The sequence below is a fragment of the Dipodomys merriami genome, unplaced genomic scaffold (genome assembly GCF_024711535.1).
Source record: "Dipodomys merriami isolate MVZ:Mamm:240054 unplaced genomic scaffold, mDipMer1.0.p SCAF_9, whole genome shotgun sequence".
Classification (NCBI taxonomy): domain Eukaryota; kingdom Metazoa; phylum Chordata; class Mammalia; order Rodentia; family Heteromyidae; genus Dipodomys; species Dipodomys merriami.
In genome coordinates, this window is record NW_027206512.1 from 20,886,244 (window position 1) to 20,906,775 (window position 20,532).

Sequence of the window (20,532 nt, forward strand, 5' to 3'; positions counted from 1 at the left end):
AGGGGTGCCTGATTCGTTGTTCAGCTGGGTACCATCCAAGAAGTATTTGCTTGACAGTTTGCTTGGTAAAGGTCCTCATCTTTTCCATGAAAATAGTTACGGAAAATGCAAGGCGCAATTAGTAAAAGGCAAAAAAATGGCCACTAACAGGCCCAAGAGAGGAATAAGCCAGGGAGGGATTGATTCCCAGAAGGGGCTAAGCAAAGGCCTGAGATTGCCTTTTCTGTCTTGGATTGGAGACATAGCATGGGACCTGACTCCCCATATCCTGGAGGGGGAAGTAAGACTTTTCCAGCTTTAGGATCACAGGAACCTGAGAAGGTAGCAGGGCTATTTAAAGGTACCAGAACCAACAAGTATTATGTGCTTGTTTGGCTGCTTCCTGCTGGCTTGTGGGCATTGAGGAGTCACTGGAGTTGGGGTCTTTAGGGCCTGGGTCTGCGCTGGGCAAGGCAATGTAAATGAAGTCTCCAGTTGCCTGTAGTGACAGGATGGCCTTGACTTGTTCCCAGATGGCTGCTATCCTGTTAAATGAAATGTTTGGAAAGGTCAGGCAAAAGGCTGACAAGGTGACAAGGTCAGTTAACATGAATGACATAGAACACACACTGACCACAGGCCAGAAAAGTTCCATTCGGAGCATAAGCTCAGTTGTGGTCCATTTACAGGGAAGGAGGAAAAACTGGACTGGGGGCAGGAAGGGGTGTCTAGGGTTTTTGGCAACTGGGTAGAGGAGAGCATAGTGGACTGGTTAGCATTGGTAGACTGGTTTTGAAAGGGTAAGTGTAAAGTGATTGCATTTAGAATGTTATTTCCTCTTACTCCCCTCCACGGTTTTCCTTTATCAGGACTGACCTCATCCTGGGGGTCTCAGTGTTTGTTGCTGGGATAGCTCATCCCAGTTAGCATTCAGAGGGTTTGGACTCAGGCCTGGGCAGTCCCTGAGAACTTCTGCTCAAGGCTAGTGCTCTAACACTTAAAGTCATAATGCCACTTCCAGCCTTTGGCTGGTTACTTAGAGGTGAGAGTGTCTCAAGCCAGGCCTCCAGCCTGGCTCTTTGCTGGTTACTTGGGAGATGGAGTTTTAGAGGGATTTTTCTGCCCAGGCTGGCTGTGAACTGTAATAAATAAAGGCCTCCTTTATTTCCAATTAAAGACCAAAGGAGATAGGGCTTACCTGCAACTTGTTAACAATTGACTAACAATTACACGGCTGAGTTTTGTCATTACAAAATGTAAATGTTTTCAAATTGCAACTGATTAGTGCTCAGCCTGTTTAAAACCACTTAATCACCAACCCGTGGAAGGGAACATCAACGAATCAGGACAATGTTAAAGTCTGAGCTTCAGTGGCTCATGCCTTTCACCCCGAATCAGTAAGCTTTAATTATGTGTGATGGAGCCAGGCAGGGACCCAGCCTACTGTTCACATGGTAGAAGTAGTCAGGATGGTCCAGGCAGTCTGGGCTAGGCTGCAGTAGTGCCTCCCAGTGTATGGATTGTCACACCTCCCGCTGTTTTTCCTGCAAATTTCTACACAGATGGTTAAAGACATCTTCCAGTATTTTTGTTTACTCTGAGTGCACTGTCTTTTGCAGGCTGATCCCCACTGGTTTAGGCAGGTTGACAACTTTGTTTCGTTTCCTGGGCATTGTCCCACGCACGAGAGTAAACTGCACCCTGAGTCACTTCTAGCATAGAAAAAGCATTTGGGGGTGTCCAGACTCCACAAGCCACAGCACCCATGCTTGCACACGTGCTCCACAATGGTTCAAAGGGAGTTGATGGAACACAGGAGAGAAAATGGAGAGCCAAAAAATATTAGCCATGATCAAGATGTACAATACTTAACTTTTAGCATAGATGGACATGAGGAATGACAAAAATCACAGCCAAATTAATTACCAACTTCATTTATATTTGAACTTTTTGGAGTTCTTACTTGTAAGGTATATTAAATAGGTGGGTTTCATTAGGTAGCCGATGAAGAGAACACCACACACTATTCAGGCTAGAAAAGAAGTTTATTTACCTAACTGCTACATGGTGGAGAGGCATGGCTGAAAGGGAAGGGGGTGACCCACTCCCAGAACAGGACTTATCTAGGCCAGGGACAGGAAGAGGTGTGGCCAGGTGGGGGAGAGGTGTGGCCACACTGGATCCAGACATGACCTCAGGTTCTGGGACCCTCCTAAGGTCAGATGGGAGGCATGTGACCAGAGGTGGCCCAGGATGTGACCTAGCCAGGAGGGGAAGGTGACTGCTTCCAGGTCCGCCAGTTACCTAGGTAACAGATACTGGGCGGAAACTTAGCCAAGAGGTAGAGAGGTGTCCCTGTGCAGACCTTACAGTACAACCCACTTTTTTGTTTGTTTTCTCAACTCCTTGCCCAATGCCCTTTGAAAACTGCCTGTTTTTTTCTTTGGCTTATAGTCAGGTGATCTCAGAATTTTCAAGGCAACCCAGATTAAACCACAACTTCCATTGACAAAGGGCTTTTAGCAAGCAGAATAATTGGTAGTTTCAAGGTTTATATTAGTTGCAATTGTGGTCAAAAGCAAGAAACTTTGAAACCATGACAGTTTTACATATCTTACATATAGACAGATAGACATGTTTGTGCCCAAATCATAGGGCATGCTTCAATTTTAATATCGGCCACTTAAGTTTTCTAGAATTTTAGCGGCAAAATGCTATTATTTTGCCTAGTTGTGATGGAACCATGTGGTCAGTTAAAAACAAAAACGTTGCCAACAAACAAAAAAACTTTTCAGGAGACAGGAGGTGTGGCATGGAGTAATGGCGCCTGAGCTGGTCTGGGAGACAGGGTCAGGTCAGGAGGGAGGGTCACAGAATTACAAGTTCAGTTGGCACTGAACAGCAGCTGAACAGCACTGAGCTAGGCAGCTCCAGAGTTCAGGGGGCAGGGGTACAGGGAGCTTCACATCCCAGTCCTGCCTCTAGGGATTTAGGCATACCCATTACCTGAGGGGTCCATTTACTCCATCTCCAAGAGCTTTTGGAGATTTACTGCAGTGGCTCCTGTTAACTTCTCTATTATCCACCACTTGGCCAATGCTAGGGAGAACTCAAGATTTAACCAGAACAGAAAACCTTTGAGCTAAAGTTCCTCTTTAAAACAATGTAATAATCCTTTGAGACTTTTAGTAAGGCCCAAACTTGCTGACCTTTCTTAGGGTTTAAAGTTAAATCCACCCATGTACCTTTTTGTGGTTTAAGTACAAACCTACCCATTTTTGAACATGTTTTACATATACTTATACATATACACACATACTCTAGTGCACAAAGATCTTAAAGTATGCAAAATGAATACCAACCAAACATTTTCTTCAATTTTTAGTGGCAAGAGATCCTTTTTTGCCAATCTTACTCTTGCAGATGACCAAGATTTTTTTTTGCTGGGGAGGGGGGAGGGGAGGGCGGAGGTCATTGATCTGGGGCTTGAACTCTGGGCCTGAGTGCTGTCCCTCAGCTCTTTAACTCAAGGCTAGCACTCTACTGCTTGAGCCATGCCACCACTTCTGGCTTTCTGGTTGTTAATTTGAGATAAGAATCTCACAGACTGCCAGGACTGGCTTTGAACTGTGATCCCCAGGCCTTATCAACCTCCTGAATAGCTAGGATTACAGGCATGAGCCACCAGCTGTGCCCAGCTAGATGACCAAGATTTTTTTTTTTTTTTTTTTTTTTTGGGTCCGGTCGTGGGGCCTGAACTCTGGGCCTGGGCGCTGTCCCTCAGCTCTTCAGCTCAAGGCTAGTGCTCTACCACTTGAGCCACAGTGCCACTTCCGGCTTTTTTCTTTTTGCTTATGTGGTGCTGAGGAATCGAACCCAGGGCCTCAGGCATGCAAGGCAAGCGCTCTACCACTGAGCCACTTCCCAGCCCTAGATGACCAAGATTTAAGACGAACTTTAACAAATCACTTTTGCTGGACCACATTGGTCCAGGGCTTGCTTGTTCTACCAAGGCCTACTAGCATATTGAATACTTTTCTGCTGAAGAATTGTAGGTGTGGGTCCCCTGGAGCTGAATTCAACCCACTCAGTACTTTTCTCTAGTCTTTGTACCAATTTTGACTAGAGCGTTTTACATATCAATTGACTGTGTACCTTCAGTTGGAAGAAGAGAGAAGTTACCAGAAGCTAATCTCTTAGCCCACCAGATAGCCTGTCTTTTGCCAATTGTAATTGTTTGTAGTTTTACAGGCTGGCAGGCAGGCAGTTTTAGGAGGGAGGGAAGGAGGGAGAGAGAGAGAGTTTTAATTACTCAAAAGTGCTCACAGAAATATCTAAGTCCTGTAAAATGGGGTTTCAGTATCTCATGAAGGGGCCATGTGGCATTCCAAATTTGGGGACAAATTTGATTGAATTAGGCTTAAGATTGGGCTCAAAGTTGAACAGTTTTGTTTTGTTTTGTTTTGTTTTTTGGGTCCGGTCGTGGGGCCTGAACTCTGGGCCTGGGTGCTGTCCCTCAGCTCTTCAGCTCAAGGCTAGTGCTCTACCATTTGAGTCACAGTACCACTTCCGGCTTTTTTTTCTGCTTATGTGGTGCTGAGGAATTGAACCCAGGGCCTCAGGCATGCAAGGCAAGTGCTCTACCACTGAGCCACCTTCCCAGTCCAAGTTGAACAGTTTTTATGAAGAATTTTAGTTGTGTCCCTCCCATGGTAGGTGACCCAGAGCTGAGGAGTTAAAACCAAGCGTCCTCACTAGTATTGTTCAGCTTGTTACAAAGGCAACACAACAGCAAACATGATTGTCACCACAAATGCTGGGTTCCTTGGCCCCTGAGGCCCTTAAAGTGAGGTTCAGAACTTGAATCTAAGATTTTGTCCTTGGGCCCTGTGGCCCCCCATGAAGGCCCTGTGGCCTATATGGAAATGGGAAGGAAATCTGAACCTCCTGACTACTGGTCTCTTACCCTGGAGTAAGAACCATCAGCCGCTATTGGATGGGTAGGAGATAGAGCGCTTGGTCAGGAGAAAGTTGCCTTGGTGGTCCTCTGGAGACAGCAATGTGAGGCTATGGATTAGGCCCCAGGCAGCTGGTAGGACCCCCCTGACCAAAATGGGAGTGAAGGGGAGGGCAAATTCACCGGGGAACCTATCCTGGGTTTTGGCACCAAATGTTAGGATCCTTCATGAGTATCCCAGGGGACCACACAGAGGCAGGTGGGCACAAGAGAAAGATTATTGTTAGGTTTATTAGAGGGGCCATATTTCCCCCTGGAGAAGGAATAATACAGTGTCTGCCCCCATCCAGGTGGGGATAGTGATGTGTGCAGGTAGATCTGGGGGTAAGAGAGGGTGTGGCCAGCTATAAGGCAGGAACTCTAGGCAGGGAGGGGCTTAGGTCTGGGTGGAGCTAAGGACTGGAGGTGGAGATAATGCCAACAAATATGACATTTACATACTTGTCCTAAAAATCAACTATTAAAGTCACACCTGGATTATTAAATAAAGGCCAGCTTTACTCAAAAAGAAGTGTTACAGCCAGGTACCAGTGGCTCACTGGCTCCTAGCCACTCAAGAGGCTGAGATCTGAGGATTGTGGTTTGAAGTCAAGTTGAGCAGGAAAGCTTGTGAGACTCCAATTAACCACCAAAAAGCTGGAAGTGGTGATATGGCTCAAGTGGTAGAGTGCTAGGTTTTAGCAAAATAAAGCTCTGGGACAGTGCCTAGGTCCTGAGTTCAAGTACCAGCACCAGTACCAAAGAGAGAGAGAGAGAGAAGTATAACACGAAAATTTAAACTTCCCACATGAAATTCATACTAAGTAGCAGTATCATCTATAGCTTTATAAAATCAGCCATCTGAATGTCACCTAGCCTACTAAATTATAGTCTCCAGGGTGACCCCATTATCAAAACACCTAGGACTTAAGCCACTGGAGGGAATCCTATAATGTGCTTTAATAAGATAATCAAAAGCATTCAGCTCTTTGAAATGTTCACTGATTGCTATAAATTCATCACCTAATTTTTCCCAGAATTCACGTTTCCAATGCTATTAGCTATCTCAATGGTTAACTTAGAAAGAAAGGAGCAGTTATGAGCAGCTGGGATGGATGGCAACGTCCATATCCTCTCACTTGCTCTTAAGAGAATCCTTACTCAGAGCTCAAAAACTGAATTTTGGGGAGTGTCAGATACTAAGAGAGGAGCTGGGCTCAATGGTTCATGCCTGTAATCCCAACTAACTTGGGAGGTGGTGAGAGGAGGATCCCAGCTTGAGGCCAGCCAGGAGAAAAGGTTAACAAGACTCAAAATCTGCTTTTTGAGGTGAGGATATAATGGTATATACCTGTGATCTCTGTGATATAAAAGCAGATGTTGGAGGACTTCAGTTGTGGACCAGGTGAAAATAGGAGACTCTGCATGAAAAATAAAGCAAAGGAAGGGGGCAGAGAGTGGCTCAAGTGGCAGAGTGCTTGCCTAGGAAGCACGAGACTCTGAGTTCAAGGAGACAGAATGCCATAACCCCCTAGACTTCCCCTCTAGACTCACATGTAAAATACTTCTTTACATCTCTTGGCCTAGGATTAGCAGGGTGGAGGTGTCAGCTCTCCGAGCTCTGCGGGAAAAGCTATTTGCTCACTCCTCAGACCTCCTTGGTGAATTCAAGAAGCATGATGCAGAAGAAACTGGTAAGAAAAAGTAAAGGTTCTTAGAGCAAGGTGCACTTCCCGGAAATCTGTCTTATGCAGGTAGCAGACAAATGTTTACTGAATGGATAGATAGGTCTGCCGGGGAGAACAGCTCTTCCCCATTTCCTCTTCACCTGCCTGAAACCAGTAATCATCTGACTGTGAGTCAGCAAGGGACTCCAGACTCTGAGGTCAGACAGTGGAGGTACACAGAGACAGAGGGGAAGGAAAAAGAAAGGGGGACTCTTGTTGGGCTGGATTATATAGAGAAAGGTGGGAGGCGGGACCAGGGCAATCCAGGATGTGATCTCAGCAGATAAGGAAGTAACCTCAGAGTCTGGGGTCCCTTGCTGACTCACAGTCAGGGATTGAGTCAGGTGATTACTGGTTTCAGGCGGGTGAAGAGGAAGGGGAGACCAAACAGATACCAAACCATAAGCCCTTGTTTAATTACTTTTTCCAGCTTATGCAACTTAATGCCTCATGTTGGAGGCTAACCCTTTAAATTCTAAGCTTTTAACACAACATTAATTGTCCAAATAGAGATGGAGGTGGTAAAAGAAATGGAGTCAAGGGAAGGGTGACAAGACCAGAATTCCCCAGAAAATTAGCAGAGTGGAGGAATTGCAAGAATGCCTCTAACATGAGCAAAAGAGCTGTGAGTTGCCTTCCCAATGAGTGTGTGCTTATCACATCCAGCTTTTGTTAGTCAAGTGAACATGTAGCCTTAGCTCAAATTCAGCCAATATCAAACTGAACTTCCACTAACTATAGACCTAGTAAAAACAATAGTAGAGCTGGGTGACGGTGGCTTATGCCTATAAGGAGGCTGAGATATGAGGATCATGGTTCAAAGTCAGCCCTGGCAGGAAAGTCTGTGAGACTTTTATCTCCAATTAACCACCAGAAAACAGGAAGTGGCACTGTGGCTCAAGTGGTACTGTGGCTCAAGTGGTAGAGTGCTAGCTTTGAACTGAAGAACTGAGGGACAGCGCCCAGGCCCAGAGTTCAAGCCCCATGACTGAAAACAAGCAAACAAAAACCAGTAATAAGCTGGGTGCTGGTGGCTCATGCCTATAATCCTAGCAACTAGGTGGCTAAGATCTAAGGATCATGATCCAAAGTCTGTGAGACTCTTATTTCTAATCAAATACCAAAAAAAAAAAAAAAAAAACCAGAAGTGGAGCTATGGCTCAAGTGGTAGAGTGAAAGTCTTGAGCAAAAGAAGCTTAGGAATAGTGCCTAGACTCTGAGTTCAAGCCCCAGGACCAGCACCAAAAATAAAAATATACTTTTAAAAAATAGCAGAAGGGCTGGGAAGGTGGCTCAGTGGTAGAGCGCTTGCCTTGCATGCATGAAGCCCTGGGTTTGATTCCTCAGCACCACAGAAGCAAAAAGAAAAAAGCCGGAAGTGGTGCTGTGGCTCAAGTGGTAGAGTGTTAACCTTGAGCTGAAGAGCTGAGGGACAGTGCCCAGGCCCAGAGTTCAGGCCCCATGGCGGGACCCCCCAAAAAATAAATAAATAAAAAATAGCAGTAATGGAGCTGGGTGGCTCACGCTTGTCATTCTAGCTACTCAGGATACTGAGATCTGAGGATTGTGGTTTGAAGATAGCTCAGGCCGTAAGTACTTGAGACTCTGATCTCCCACCAGTTAGCCAGCAGAAAGCTGGTATGGCTCAAGTGATAGAGCGCCAGCCTTGAGAAAGAGAGAAAAAACAACCATGCAAGAATGTGAGGCCTTGACTTCAAGTCCCAGAACCAGCACACACACACACACAGAACTACAACAACAAGAATAACAAAATGCATGCACCTATGTGTTTACCTGTCCTGTAAAGGAAAGCAGACTCTTAGGTGACTAGTCAACAGGCGAGTTATTTCCTGTAGGCTTCATCACCCTGAGTGACTGGGCAGCAGCGGTGGAGTCCGTGCTGCGCCTGGGCCTGCCCTGGAGGATGCTGAGACCACAACTGGTGAGCAGCTCAACAGATAACGCACTGGAGTACAAGACCTGGCTGGAGGACTTGGCCAAAGAGCAACTGAGCCGAGAGGTAATGGCAGAAGAGAAGCCGTGCTGGCCTATGAAACCTTTACAGACAGCAACCACTTAAGACCCAAAGGCAGGGTGGGTGGGGAACTAGAGCAACTACCTGTTGTATGACTTTTTTTTGGTGGGGCGGTTGGAGGTGAGGGGGTGGTAAGGGCAAGGGAAGGCAGTATTGGGGATTGAACTCAGGGCTTCAATCTTACTTGCTAGGTGCTCTACTGCTTCCACCACATCTCCAGCCCCTTTTGCTCTGGTTATTTTTCAGATAAAAGCTCGCTTTTGCCTGGACTAACCTAAAGGACCATCTCCTATTTATAGAGCTATTCATTGAGATAGAATCTTGAGGGCTGGAGGCATACATAATTCAAGCAATACAGCAGTGGCCAAGCAAGCGTGAGCCTCTGAATTCAATTCTCTTATTTAAAAGATACATTTTTTTTAAAAAAAGTAAAACATGAAAGCTAGATGTTGGTTGCTCATAACTGTAATCCTAGCTACTCAGAAGAAAGAGAAGCAGAGATGGTGATTCAAAGCCAGCCTGGGCAGAAAAGTTCTTGAGACTTCATCTCCAGTTAACTAGCAAAATGCATACTAGAAGCGTGGCTCAAGTAGTAGGGCAAAGCCCAGAGTTCAAGCCCCAGTAAAACACAGACATAAAATGAAAATAAGTAGATAAGATGAAGATGAGATCTCGTGAACTTTGTGTCTGGGCTAGTCTCAAACTATAATCCTCCCCATCCTACCTCCTAAATAGCTAGGATTATATGTCTGAGCTACTGGCGCCAAGCTATTTGTTATATTTGTTTATGTTAGACTTTATGTTAACCGATAATACATGCATTATCTCAGTTAATCCTCAAAACCACCTAAGAGGCAGGTATTATCTGCTCTGTTTGCCCTAGGAGGACAAGAGGTTAAGTAATTTCTCTGGGGTCATAGAACTCTAAGCTGTGACTCAAACTCTGGTCTGGGCTGAAGGTGTACCTCAGTGATAGAGCATTACTTAGCAATGTGTAAGGCCCTGAGCTCAATCTCTAGCACAAACCAAACAAAAAAAAGCTCAAATCCGTCTGATTTTGTTTCCTTGATACCATGTTTCCTTCCTTACTTGAAAACCAGCCAACAAATATTTACTGACTATGCAATATGGATGGGTTCTTGCATTAGATACTTAAAAAATAGCTTTATTTCAATGTAATTCACACATCATATAAGTTAACATACACAATGCAGTGCTTTTTAGAATACATGCATCTCTCAGAATCTGTAGGGAGTTGGTTCCAGGACCCCTTAGGGCTACCAAAATTCAAGTTCCTTATGTACAATAGCACCAGATTTGCATGTAGACTATACATATCCTCCTGTGTGCTTTCTGTGTGTCAACACTGGGGCTTGAACTCAGGACCTTGTATTCTTGCTTGTCTTTTTCATTCAAGGCTGGTGATCTAGCACTTGAGCTATACCTCTACCTCTGATTTTTGCTGGTTAATTGAAGATAAGAGTCTCTCAGATTTGTCTGCCTGCGCTTGCTTCAAACTGAGATCCTCAGATTTCATCCTCCTGAGTAACTAGAATTACAAGCATGAGCCACCAGCACTTAGTTCTTCCTGTGTACTTTAAATTGTTCCTAGATTGCTCATGATACCTAATGCAATCTAAATAACTGTTACAGTGTAGTGTGTAGGGAAGAAGTGTGTAAATATTCACTACACACACATCTCCTCACCAATTTTTATCTTCAATTGATTGAACTCATGGATGCGGAACTCATGGATATGAAGAGCTGACTATCTGAAACTATTATATCAGTTTAAGATCATTTTCATTCTGAGCTATGTCCTTTATACATGACTAAACTATTTAGTAGGCTAAAGAAATTGAAGAAAGAAGAGAGGATAAAATACCTTCAGGGTTTATTTCCCCCCCCCCCACAAATGTGTGGTTGTGATAACTAACTGGGTGTTAATTATATATTAAACTAAGCCTAAACATAAGACATAGAAGCAAAATAAGATACTTTTTTCCCCCTTTACAGAACATACAGTCCAGTTTGCTGGAAATACTATATCGAAACCGATCAAATCTGGAGACGATTTTTAGGATAATAGACAGCGATCATTCAGGTACTGCGCTAATGTTCTATCCCCTTTGATGGACAACAAATACTTTCCCTTGAATACTTTAGTACCGGACAACAAATACTTTCCCTTGAATACTTTAGTACCTTCCATGTTCATCCTGACTTTTCTCTCCTCAAGCAGTTATGTGAACCAAGTAAATAGTATCATAGCTTATAAATGGCAGACACTAGAAAAGTACGTGAGTGATATAAAGCCTATGTCGCAACTCAAGAGGTGAGTCAGGAGGATTGCTTGAACCCAGAAGGTCAGAGTCAGCATGCTGGGACTCAAAACATACAAATACCATTTAGAAAGAGCTTCCTACAGGAACAATAATTATTAAAAGATGTGATATACATTATAATTTCATTAAAGATTGTCGCAAAGTTCCAAGTGCCACTTGCTCATGTGTGTAACCCCAGCTACTCAGGAGGCTGAGGACTGAGGATTTCAGTTTAAGGCCAGCCTTGGCAGGAAAGTCTGTGAGAGTCTTAACTCCAATTCACTGCCAAAAAGCTGGAAGTGGAGCAAGGGCTAAGGAATAGAGCACTAGCATTGAGCAAAAGAGCTCAGAGATAGCTCCCAGGCCCTGAGTTTGTGACAGTCCCCGAGTTTGTGACAGTCCCCAGGACTATCACAAAAATAGAAAGACAGACAGATGGACGGAAGGAAGGAAGGAAGGATGGATAGATGGAAGAAGAGAGAGAGAGAGAGAGAGAGAGAGAGAGAGAGAGAGAGAGAGAGAGAGAGAAGGCCTGTCATGCTAAGTAATAAAAAATGCTAGAATAGGGCTGGGAATGTGGCTTAGTGAGTGCTTGCCTAGCAAGCATGAAGCCCTGGTTTGATTCCTTAGTACCACATAAACAGAAAAAGCCAAATGTGGCACAGTGGCTCAAGTAGTAGAGTGCTATTCTGAGCAAAAGAAGCTCAGGGACAGTGTCCAGGCCCTGTTTAAGCCCCATGACTGGCAAAAAAAAAAAAAAAAATGCTAGAATAGAAAGGCTTTTGGTAAACTCACTTCCTAAAGTATTTTTTAACCTTTTTTTTTTTTTTGGTGGTATTGAGGTTTGAGCCAAAGACTTTATGCTTGCTTAGCATGAGCTCTACTGCTGAGCTAAACCTCCAGCTCTAAAACTTGCAATTTTGAAATCATTAGAGATTTGTAGGAGGTTACAAAACTTGCAGGAAGTTCTTATACACCCTCTTACTGTTGCCTTTTACACTGTGGTTCAAAGACTTTTCATGAATAATTGTTTTTTGTGGGTCATGGGTCTTGAACTCTGGGCCTGGGTGCCATCCCTGAGCTCTTCAGCTCAAGGCAAGCACTCTACCACTTGAGTCATAACATCACTTCCAGTTTTCTGGTGGTTAATTGGAGATAAGAGTCTCACAGACTTGGGGCTGGGAAGGTGGCTCAGTGGTAGAGCACTTGCCTTTGCATGCTCAAGGCCCTGGGTTCGATTCCTCAGCACCACATAAGAAAAAAGCCGGAAGTGGTGCTGTGGCTCAAGTGGTAGAGTGCTAGCCTTGAGCTGAAGAGCTGAGGGACCGCACCCAGGCCCAGAGTTCAGGCCCCACGACCGGACCAAAAAAAAAAAAAGTCTCACAGACTTTGCTGACCAGGCTGGCTTTGAACTGTGATCCTCAGCCTTCTTTTTTTTTTTTTTTTTTGCCTGTCATGGGGCCTGAACTCTGGGCCTGGGCACTGTCCCTCACCTCTTCAGCTCAAGACTAGCCCTCTACCACGTGAGCCACTTCCGACTTTTTCTGCTTATGTGGTGCTGAGGAATCGTACCCAGGGCCTCATGTGTGCAAGGCAAGCGCTCTACCACTCTTCCCAGCCCTGATCTTTAGCCTTCTGAGGATAGCAGGTGTGATCCACCGGTGCCCAGTCCCAAAACTACTTTTTAAAAGTATAGCATATAATTCATGTATTTGAAGTACACATTTCAGTGGTTTCTAATATGTTCAGAAGATTATATCACCATCAACAGTAATTAGTTTTACAACTTCATGACCTCCAGAAGAAGCCCCATATTCATTAACAATCCCCCCATTCCCAATCCTTCCCCATGAGCATACCTGCTCAACTTTCTTGCATATAGCTGGAGCTCTATCCCTTGAATACACTTCCAGTATAGCATTTTGCTGGTTAGTTGGAGATGGAGTCTCACAGACTACTCTGATTGGGCTTTTTGAACGATGATCTTCCATATGTCAGCCTCCTGCGTGGTTAGGATTATAAGCATGAGCCACCAGTACCTGGCTTAAAACACGTTTTATAAATGAGGATGTTTGAATGCAGGGCTTCTCTGTAATGGCACTATTGACATTTGGACTGGATAATTCATTTGAAAAAGTACTTATGCATCAGCATGTTTTGCAGTATCCTTGTCCTATACTACTTCACTCTCACAATGAGAAATGTCTCAGGATACCTCCAAATTGCTCCCAGCTGAGAACCACTGGTGAATATCTTCATGAGAACATCTCATGAATCAGTGATTTCCTGTGGTCCTCAGGGAGTTTATACTAGCTACAAGACCACAGGGGTCTGTGTGCTTACTAGGGAGGGAGCAGGTGCCCTTGTAACATGTCAGAATGCTGATAGCTGGACAGCTTCACTGATGTGACCTCTCCCCGGCCCTCTGTAAGGATTCATCTCCCTGGATGAGTTCAGACAGACGTGGAAGCTGTTCAGCTCCCACATGAACGTCCACATCCCAGATGACTGTATCTGTGACCTTGCCCGGAGCATCGATTTCAACAAGGACGGCCACATTGACATCAATGAGTTCCTGGAAGCTTTCCGCCTGGTGGAGCAATCCCGCTCTGAGGGCAGCGCCTCAGACTGCCCACTGTCCTCAGACAGGGATGACAGTGACCGCAGCTGTCCAAATGCATGCTGAGAATGGCCCAGTCTTCATTGCTTACCGTGCCTCCTAGGTCAGGCCCAGCTTACTGTTCTGCAAAGATGTGGAACTCCATCCTGAGAATTGGCCTGCCAGCATGCATCAGAATCACCTCCGTATTTGGGTATGGTGTGTGTGTGTGTGTGTGTGTGTGTGTGTGTGTGTGTGTGTGTGTGTGTGTGTGTGTGTGTGTGTGTGTGTGCGCGCGCGCGCACGCGCGTGTGATTACTCTGGCTCCATTTCAGAATCTTCACAAAACAGAACTCAGGTACATTTTCATGTGTGCATGCCAGTACGGGGACTTGAACTGAGGCCTGAGCACAGTCCCTTAGATTTTTCACTCAAGGCTAGTGTTCTACCATTTGAGCCACTCTTCCACTTCCACCTTTTTGCTGGCTAATTGGAGATAAGAGGGCTGGGAAGGTGGCTCAGTGGTAGAGCGCTTGCCTTGCATGCCTGAGGCCCTGGGTTCGATTCCTCAGCACCACATAAGCAAAAAGAAAAAAGCCGGAAGTGGTGCTGTGGCTCAAGTGGTAGAGCGCTAGCCTTGAGCTGAAGCGCCCAGGCCCAGAGTTCAGGCCCCACGACCGGACCCCCCCCCAAAAAAAAATTGGAGATAAAATTCTCATGAACTTTCCTATTTAGGCTGACTTCAAATCCCAGTCCTTAGACCTCAGCCTCCTGAGTAGCTAGATAATTAAACACCAATGCCCTACCAATATTTTTTAAATTCTGAAGTGGGTTCTAGTTTTTAAAACTACTGATAATTCAAGCTTTTTGTTGTTTTTATTTTATGTCTTTTATTTTTTGAAATATGGCATGCTGGTAAAAGGAAGTTTTAAAAATCATAAGTAAGCCGGTCACTGGGGGGCTCACACCTGTAATCCTAGCTACTCAGGAGGCTGAGATCTGAGAATCACAGTTCAAAGCCAGCCAGGCAGGAAAGTACCTGAGACTCTTATCTCCAATAAACCACCAGAAAACTTGAGCTGTGCCTCAAGAGGTAGAGTGCCAGCCTTGAGCTGAAGAGCTGAGGGACAGCGCCCAGACCCAGAGCTCAAGTCCTATGACAGAAAAGAAAAAATCATGTATAATTTTATAACACATTATTTACAGTGTAGCACTTGTGGTATATGCTTGTATAATTTAATGCTCTTGTTTAAATAAATTTATATCAGTTTCTAAGTGTTTTCCCATGTTGCTAGTATTCAAAATTATTCATTTAATGCCTGGGTAATTTTCTTTCAAATAGATGCAGCATATCTATTCAGCTTCCCAGTTGTTAAACATGTGTGTTGTTTCCAGTTTTCGTTATTGTAAATAACACTATGGTTAGTAACCATGTATACAACTTAGGATTTGTTTGTTTGGCAATACTGTGACTGCTTCACACTTGCTAGCCAGGCAGGCATTCTACCACTTGAGCCTCACCTCCAACCCTTATAGCTCTGGTTATTTTTGAGTTGGGGATTTTGCATTTTCAAACTCTTGTGTCTACCTGGACTGTGATCCTCTTATTTACACTTCTCATTGTAGCTTCAATAACAGCCACATGTCACCATGCCTAGCTTTTCTGTTCAGAGGTCTTGCAAACGTTTTTGCCCAGACTAGCTTTAAATGTCAATCCTCCTGATTTCTGCCTCCCAAGTAGATAGGAATATAGGCGTTAGACACTAGTCCCTGATATATATAAAAATCTCAGGGGTACTGTCATGGGGTACTGTATGAGTCTGGGTTATCCAGAGAAACAGAGACAATAGGCAATATAGTAAACACAGATAGGAGTCAGTTTTATGCTAAGGAATTGACTTGTGTGGTTATGGAAACTAAGAAGATATTTTCAGTCATCAAGTAGCAGAATCAGGAGAGCCAGGCCAAGTCATAAAGCCTGAGAACAAGGTGGGCCAGTGGTCTAAGGTCAGCTCCCATGTCTGAGTAGAAGAAAGGCCTGTAGCCCAGCTCAGAGTCAGTCAGCAACAGATCCCGAGAGGCCTAAAAACCTCAGAAAGGACAATCTGCTTTACTTCATCTACTGATTCTAATGTTCATCTCCTCTAGAAACAACCTCAAAGACACACTTACAAGTAGTTTAACCAAGTATCGGGGCACCTGGTGACCCAGTCAAGTTCACATTTAAAGTGTGACCTTTTTATGGCTCCATAGATACTGCCAGATTGCTTTTCAAGACCAAGCATATCAATTTTGCTATAAACTCACAACTTTGGGATCATATCTGAATCTGCTAAAGATACTTCCAAGTGTGTTCATGGTATTTTAATAGGTTTTTCATTGATCAGTATCCAAAAGTCTCTCCACTACCTCGTTTTATTTGTAATCTAGGGAAAATGAGGTACAAAGAACTTGCAGACTATGTGGCACCATTATTTTGCAGCCATGCTAGGGTCCTGTGGTTTGCTTCAATTGTATTTGATGAATGGATTGAATAAATTTTCTTCTTCCCACCATATGGAATACTATGCAGCCATTTAGAAGAAAGGTCTATTACTAGTTGTGGATATGCTTAGCCTTGGGGTTGAGGTAAGACTTCTACTTTCTATTCAAATAATGCATCGGGATTGAGTGAAATTTTGGAAACAACCCTAATCAACAAGGATATTAATCTTCAGTATCTTTAGAAGTTTCTCTTATGATCATTAGTTACTTTTATAAGGAAAAAAGCAATAAAAACACATATTTAAAAACTAAGCCAGGGCTGGGAAGGTGGCTCAGTGGTAGAGCGTTTGCCTTGCATGCCTGAGGCCCTGGGTTCGATTCCTCAGCACTATTTAAGCAGGAAAAAAAGCCGGAAGTGGTGCTGTGGCTCGAGTGGTAGAGTGCTAGCCTTGAGCTGAAGAGCTGAGAGACAGCGCCCAGGCCCAGAGTTCAGGCCCATGGCCGGACCCCCCCCCCAAAAAAAAAAAAAAAAAAAAAAAAACTAAGCCAGTTTGATGTTCCTTACACACACACACACACACACACACACACACACACAGTCACTAACCTTCAGTAAAAATGCCATTTGGAAGCCACTAGATGTCACTCTATGTCTTACAATAGTGGCTAGAAGGTACAAACAAGTAACTAGAAACTGATTTTGTAGGGTCACAGGAAAACATTAACTTCTGGGGAAGAGACCCTTAGAACACCTACCTGTGCTACCACCAAGTGGCATGAATCAAGAAAAGGAGCAGTATAGCTGAAAGTGGTAGCTTTCCACATACTTGGAAGGCAGAGGTGGAAACGGCAGTTCAAAGCCAGCTCAGGCGCCGGGCGCTGGTGGCTCACGCCTGTAATCCTAGCTACTCAGGAGGCTGAGATCTGAGGATCACGGTTCAAAGCCAGCCCGGGCAGGAGAGACCGTGAGACTCCTATCTCCAATAAACCACCAGAAAACCGGAAGTGGCGCTGTAGCTCAAGTGGTAGAGCGCTCGCCTTGAGCTGAAGAGCTGAGGGACAGCGCCCAGGCCCAGAGTTCAAGCCCCACGACCGACAAAAAAAAAAAAAAAAAAAAGCCAGCTCAGGCAAAAAAAATGGTGAGCCCTTTCCTCTACATCTCAACAAATTCAGTTGTAATCAGTCCCTCTAATCCTAGCTACAGGAGGGCGGGCTGGGAGAATTGCTGACTGAGGCTGATGTTGGACAAAAAAAAAAAATGTAAGACTCTATCTGAAAAACATCTGCTAAAGCTGAAGTGGGTGGTAGAACATATATTTATGCAAGGCCTTGAATTCAAGAAGGACCCAATACCACCAAACACACACACACACACACACACACACACACACACACACACACACACACACACACACACACACACACACTCACCACCAATATGAGATGGAGGCAAGAACATCTAACTTATCCCAGAAAGTCTAACCCTGGACCAGAATTAGAAAAGAGATCCTTCCAGCAGACCCATAGCACAACATATTCATGCCATTCAGGTCACTTCTTAATTCAAGGTCATGAGTTTACCTATATTAATTGCCTAATGTTGATCCTCAGTTTTGTTTCCAAAATGTCTTCCTTCATCTTGCACTTTTCTAGCACCTAGGAAGGGTTTTAAAAATAAAGTTGAGGCTGGGAAGGTGGCTCAGCGGTAGAATGCTTGCCTCCCATGCATGAGGCCCTGGGTTCAATACCTCAGCATCACATAAACAGAAAAGGCCGGGAAGTGGCACTGTGGCTCAAGTGATAGAGTGCTGGCCTTGAGCTGAAGAGTTCAGGGACATCGCTCAAGCCTAGAGTTCTAGCCCCACCACTGACCAAAATAAATAAATAGATAAATTAATTAAGTAAGTAAGTAAGTAAATGGGAGAAAATGAGGAAGGGGCTGGGCACCAGTGGCTCATGACTGTAATCCTAGCTACCCAGGAGGCTGAGACTTTAGGATCACCGTTCAAAACCAGGAAAGTCCAAGAGACTCTTTTTTTTTTTTTTGATCCGGTCGTGGGGCCTGAACTCTGGGCCTGGGGGCTGTCCCTCAGCTCTTCAGCTCAAGGCTAGCCCTCTACCACTTGAGCCACAGCGCCACTTCCGGCTTTTTTCTTTTTTCTTATGTGGTGCTGAGGAATCGAACCCAGGGCCTCAGGCATGCAAGGCAAGTGCTCTACCACTGAGCCACCTTCCCAGCCCCGTCTGAGAGACTCTTATCTCCAGTTAACCACCAGAAAACCAGAAGTGTTGCTGTGGCTCACATAGAAGAGCACTTGCCTTGAGCTGAAGAGCTGAGGGACATCGTCATGCCCAGAATTCAAGGCCCATGATCCACTTCCTCCTTCCCTATCCACACCCCCTGAAAAAAAGAAAATGATGAAGGGGATAACAATGTTTAAAAAAGAAATGGATGGATGGGTGCTGGTAGCTCACACCTGTAATTCGAGCTATTCAGGAGACACATTTGAGGATCATTGTTTAAAGCCAGCTGGGCAGGAAAGACCAGGAGACTCTTATTTCCAATAATCCACCAGCTCAAGCAGTAGAGCGCTAGCCTTGAGCTCAAGAACAGAGAGACAGCACCCAGGCCCAGAGTTCAGGTCCCATGACACACACACACACACACACACAAATATATTTATTATCTTACTTATGTAACTGTAACCCCCTGTTCATCATCTTTACAATAAAGATATAAAAAAGGAAAAATAAAATACATGCATAAACATGTAAATAAATACATAAATAAAACCCAAATCTAAACCAGTTTCTGGATCTCCTAAAATTGTAAACGTAATATAGCCCAAAGCCATGTGTTAAATAGTATCAGGATGTTCCAGACACTACAAGACAGACTTGGGGGACACAATGGGACAAATGAATTGGTTTCTTCAACAAATGAATTACAAGGAGATAAGCAAAAAGAGAGGAAACAAAAAATACAGATTTAAAAAAAGCTTAAGCCAAGTGCCAGTGGTTCACACCTGTAATCCTAGCTACTCAGTAGCTTGGAACCTGGAGGATCAAGGTGTAAACAAAACAGTACAGCAAGCCGGGCGCTGGTGGCTCAAGCCTGTAATCCTAGCTACTCAGGAGGCTGAGATCTGAGGATCGAGGTTCAAAGCCAGCCCGGGCAGGAGAGACTGTGAGACTCCTATCTCCAATAAACCACCAGAAAACTGGAAGTGGCGATGTAGCTCAAGTGGTAGAGCGCTCGCCTTGAGCTGAAGAGCTGAGGGACAGCGCTCAGGCCCAGAGTTCAAGCCCCACGACCGACAAAAAAAAAAAAAAAAAAAAAAAAAAAAAACAGTACAGCAGAAAAGCCTGCGAGATACCATCTCAAATTAACCAGCAAAATGCTGAACTAGAGGTATGGCTCAAGTGGTTGATCACCAGCCATGATCACAAACAAGCCAAGTACAAGGCTCTAGGTTCAAGACCTAGTATGACTAATTTTTTTTTTTTTGGCAGGTCCTGGGGCCAGAACTCTGGGCCTGGGCGCTGTCCCTCACCTCCTCAGCTCAAGGCTAGTGCTCTACCACTCGAGCCATAGCGCTACTTCTGGCTTTTTCTGCTTATGTGTTGCTAAGGAGTCGAACCCAGAGCCTCATGCATACAAGGCAAGCACTCTACCACTGAGCCACCTTCCCAGCCCTAGTATGACTAATTTTAACATATGGGACTTATTTAGATCTCTAATCAGAGAAGCAGTTGTTATCTTTTTTTCTTTTTCTTTTTTTTTTTTTTGGGGGGGGGGGGTCTGGTCATGGGCCTGAACTCTGGGCCTGGGCACTGTCCCTCAGCTCTTCAGCTCAAAGCTAGCGCTCTACCACTTGAGCCACAGCGCCACTTCTGGCTTTTTTCTTTTTGCTTATGTGGTGCTGAGGAATCGAACCCAGGGCCTCATGCATGCAAGGCAAGTGCTCTACCACTGAGCCACCTTCCCAGCCCTCTTTTTCTTTTTTTTGGTCAGTCGTAGGGCTTGAACTCTGGGCCTGAGTGTTGTCCCTCAGCTCTTCAGCTCAAAGCTAGAGCTCTTACCACTTAAGCCACAGAGCCACTTCCGCTTTTCTGGTAGTTTATTGGAGATAAGAGTTTCAAGGACTCTCCTGCCTGGGCTGGCTTTGAATCTCGATCCTCAGCCTCCAGTGCAGCTAGGATTATAGGCATGAGCCACCAGTACCTGGCAGTTGTTTCCTTTTTAGACCACCAAAGAAATGCAGGCATGGAAATGACTTGAGGTTATTTCTTAAGTTTCTAGATACTGAAATATTTACTGGGATTTCTTTCAAAATAGGGTCCAGTGGGTAGGTGTGAACAAATCCAGGCTGGCCCTGATGTGATCA

At 44.7% G+C, this 20,532-nt stretch overlaps 1 protein-coding gene across 1 annotated transcript in view; it reads left to right on the forward strand.

Annotated features, from left to right (window-relative positions):
• Ppef2 (protein phosphatase with EF-hand domain 2) overlaps positions 1-13,747 on the forward strand; it is a 47,778-nt gene extending 34,031 nt beyond the window's left edge. Inside the window, exons 13-16 of the mRNA XM_070012270.1 lie at positions 6,563-6,669; positions 8,559-8,722; positions 10,754-10,841; positions 13,494-13,747. Of these exons, the coding sequence (XP_069868371.1) occupies positions 6,563-6,669; positions 8,559-8,722; positions 10,754-10,841; positions 13,494-13,747 (613 nt within the window). The remainder of the gene's footprint in view (positions 1-6,562; positions 6,670-8,558; positions 8,723-10,753; positions 10,842-13,493) is intronic.
• Positions 13,748-20,532: the final 6,785 nt, after the last annotated feature.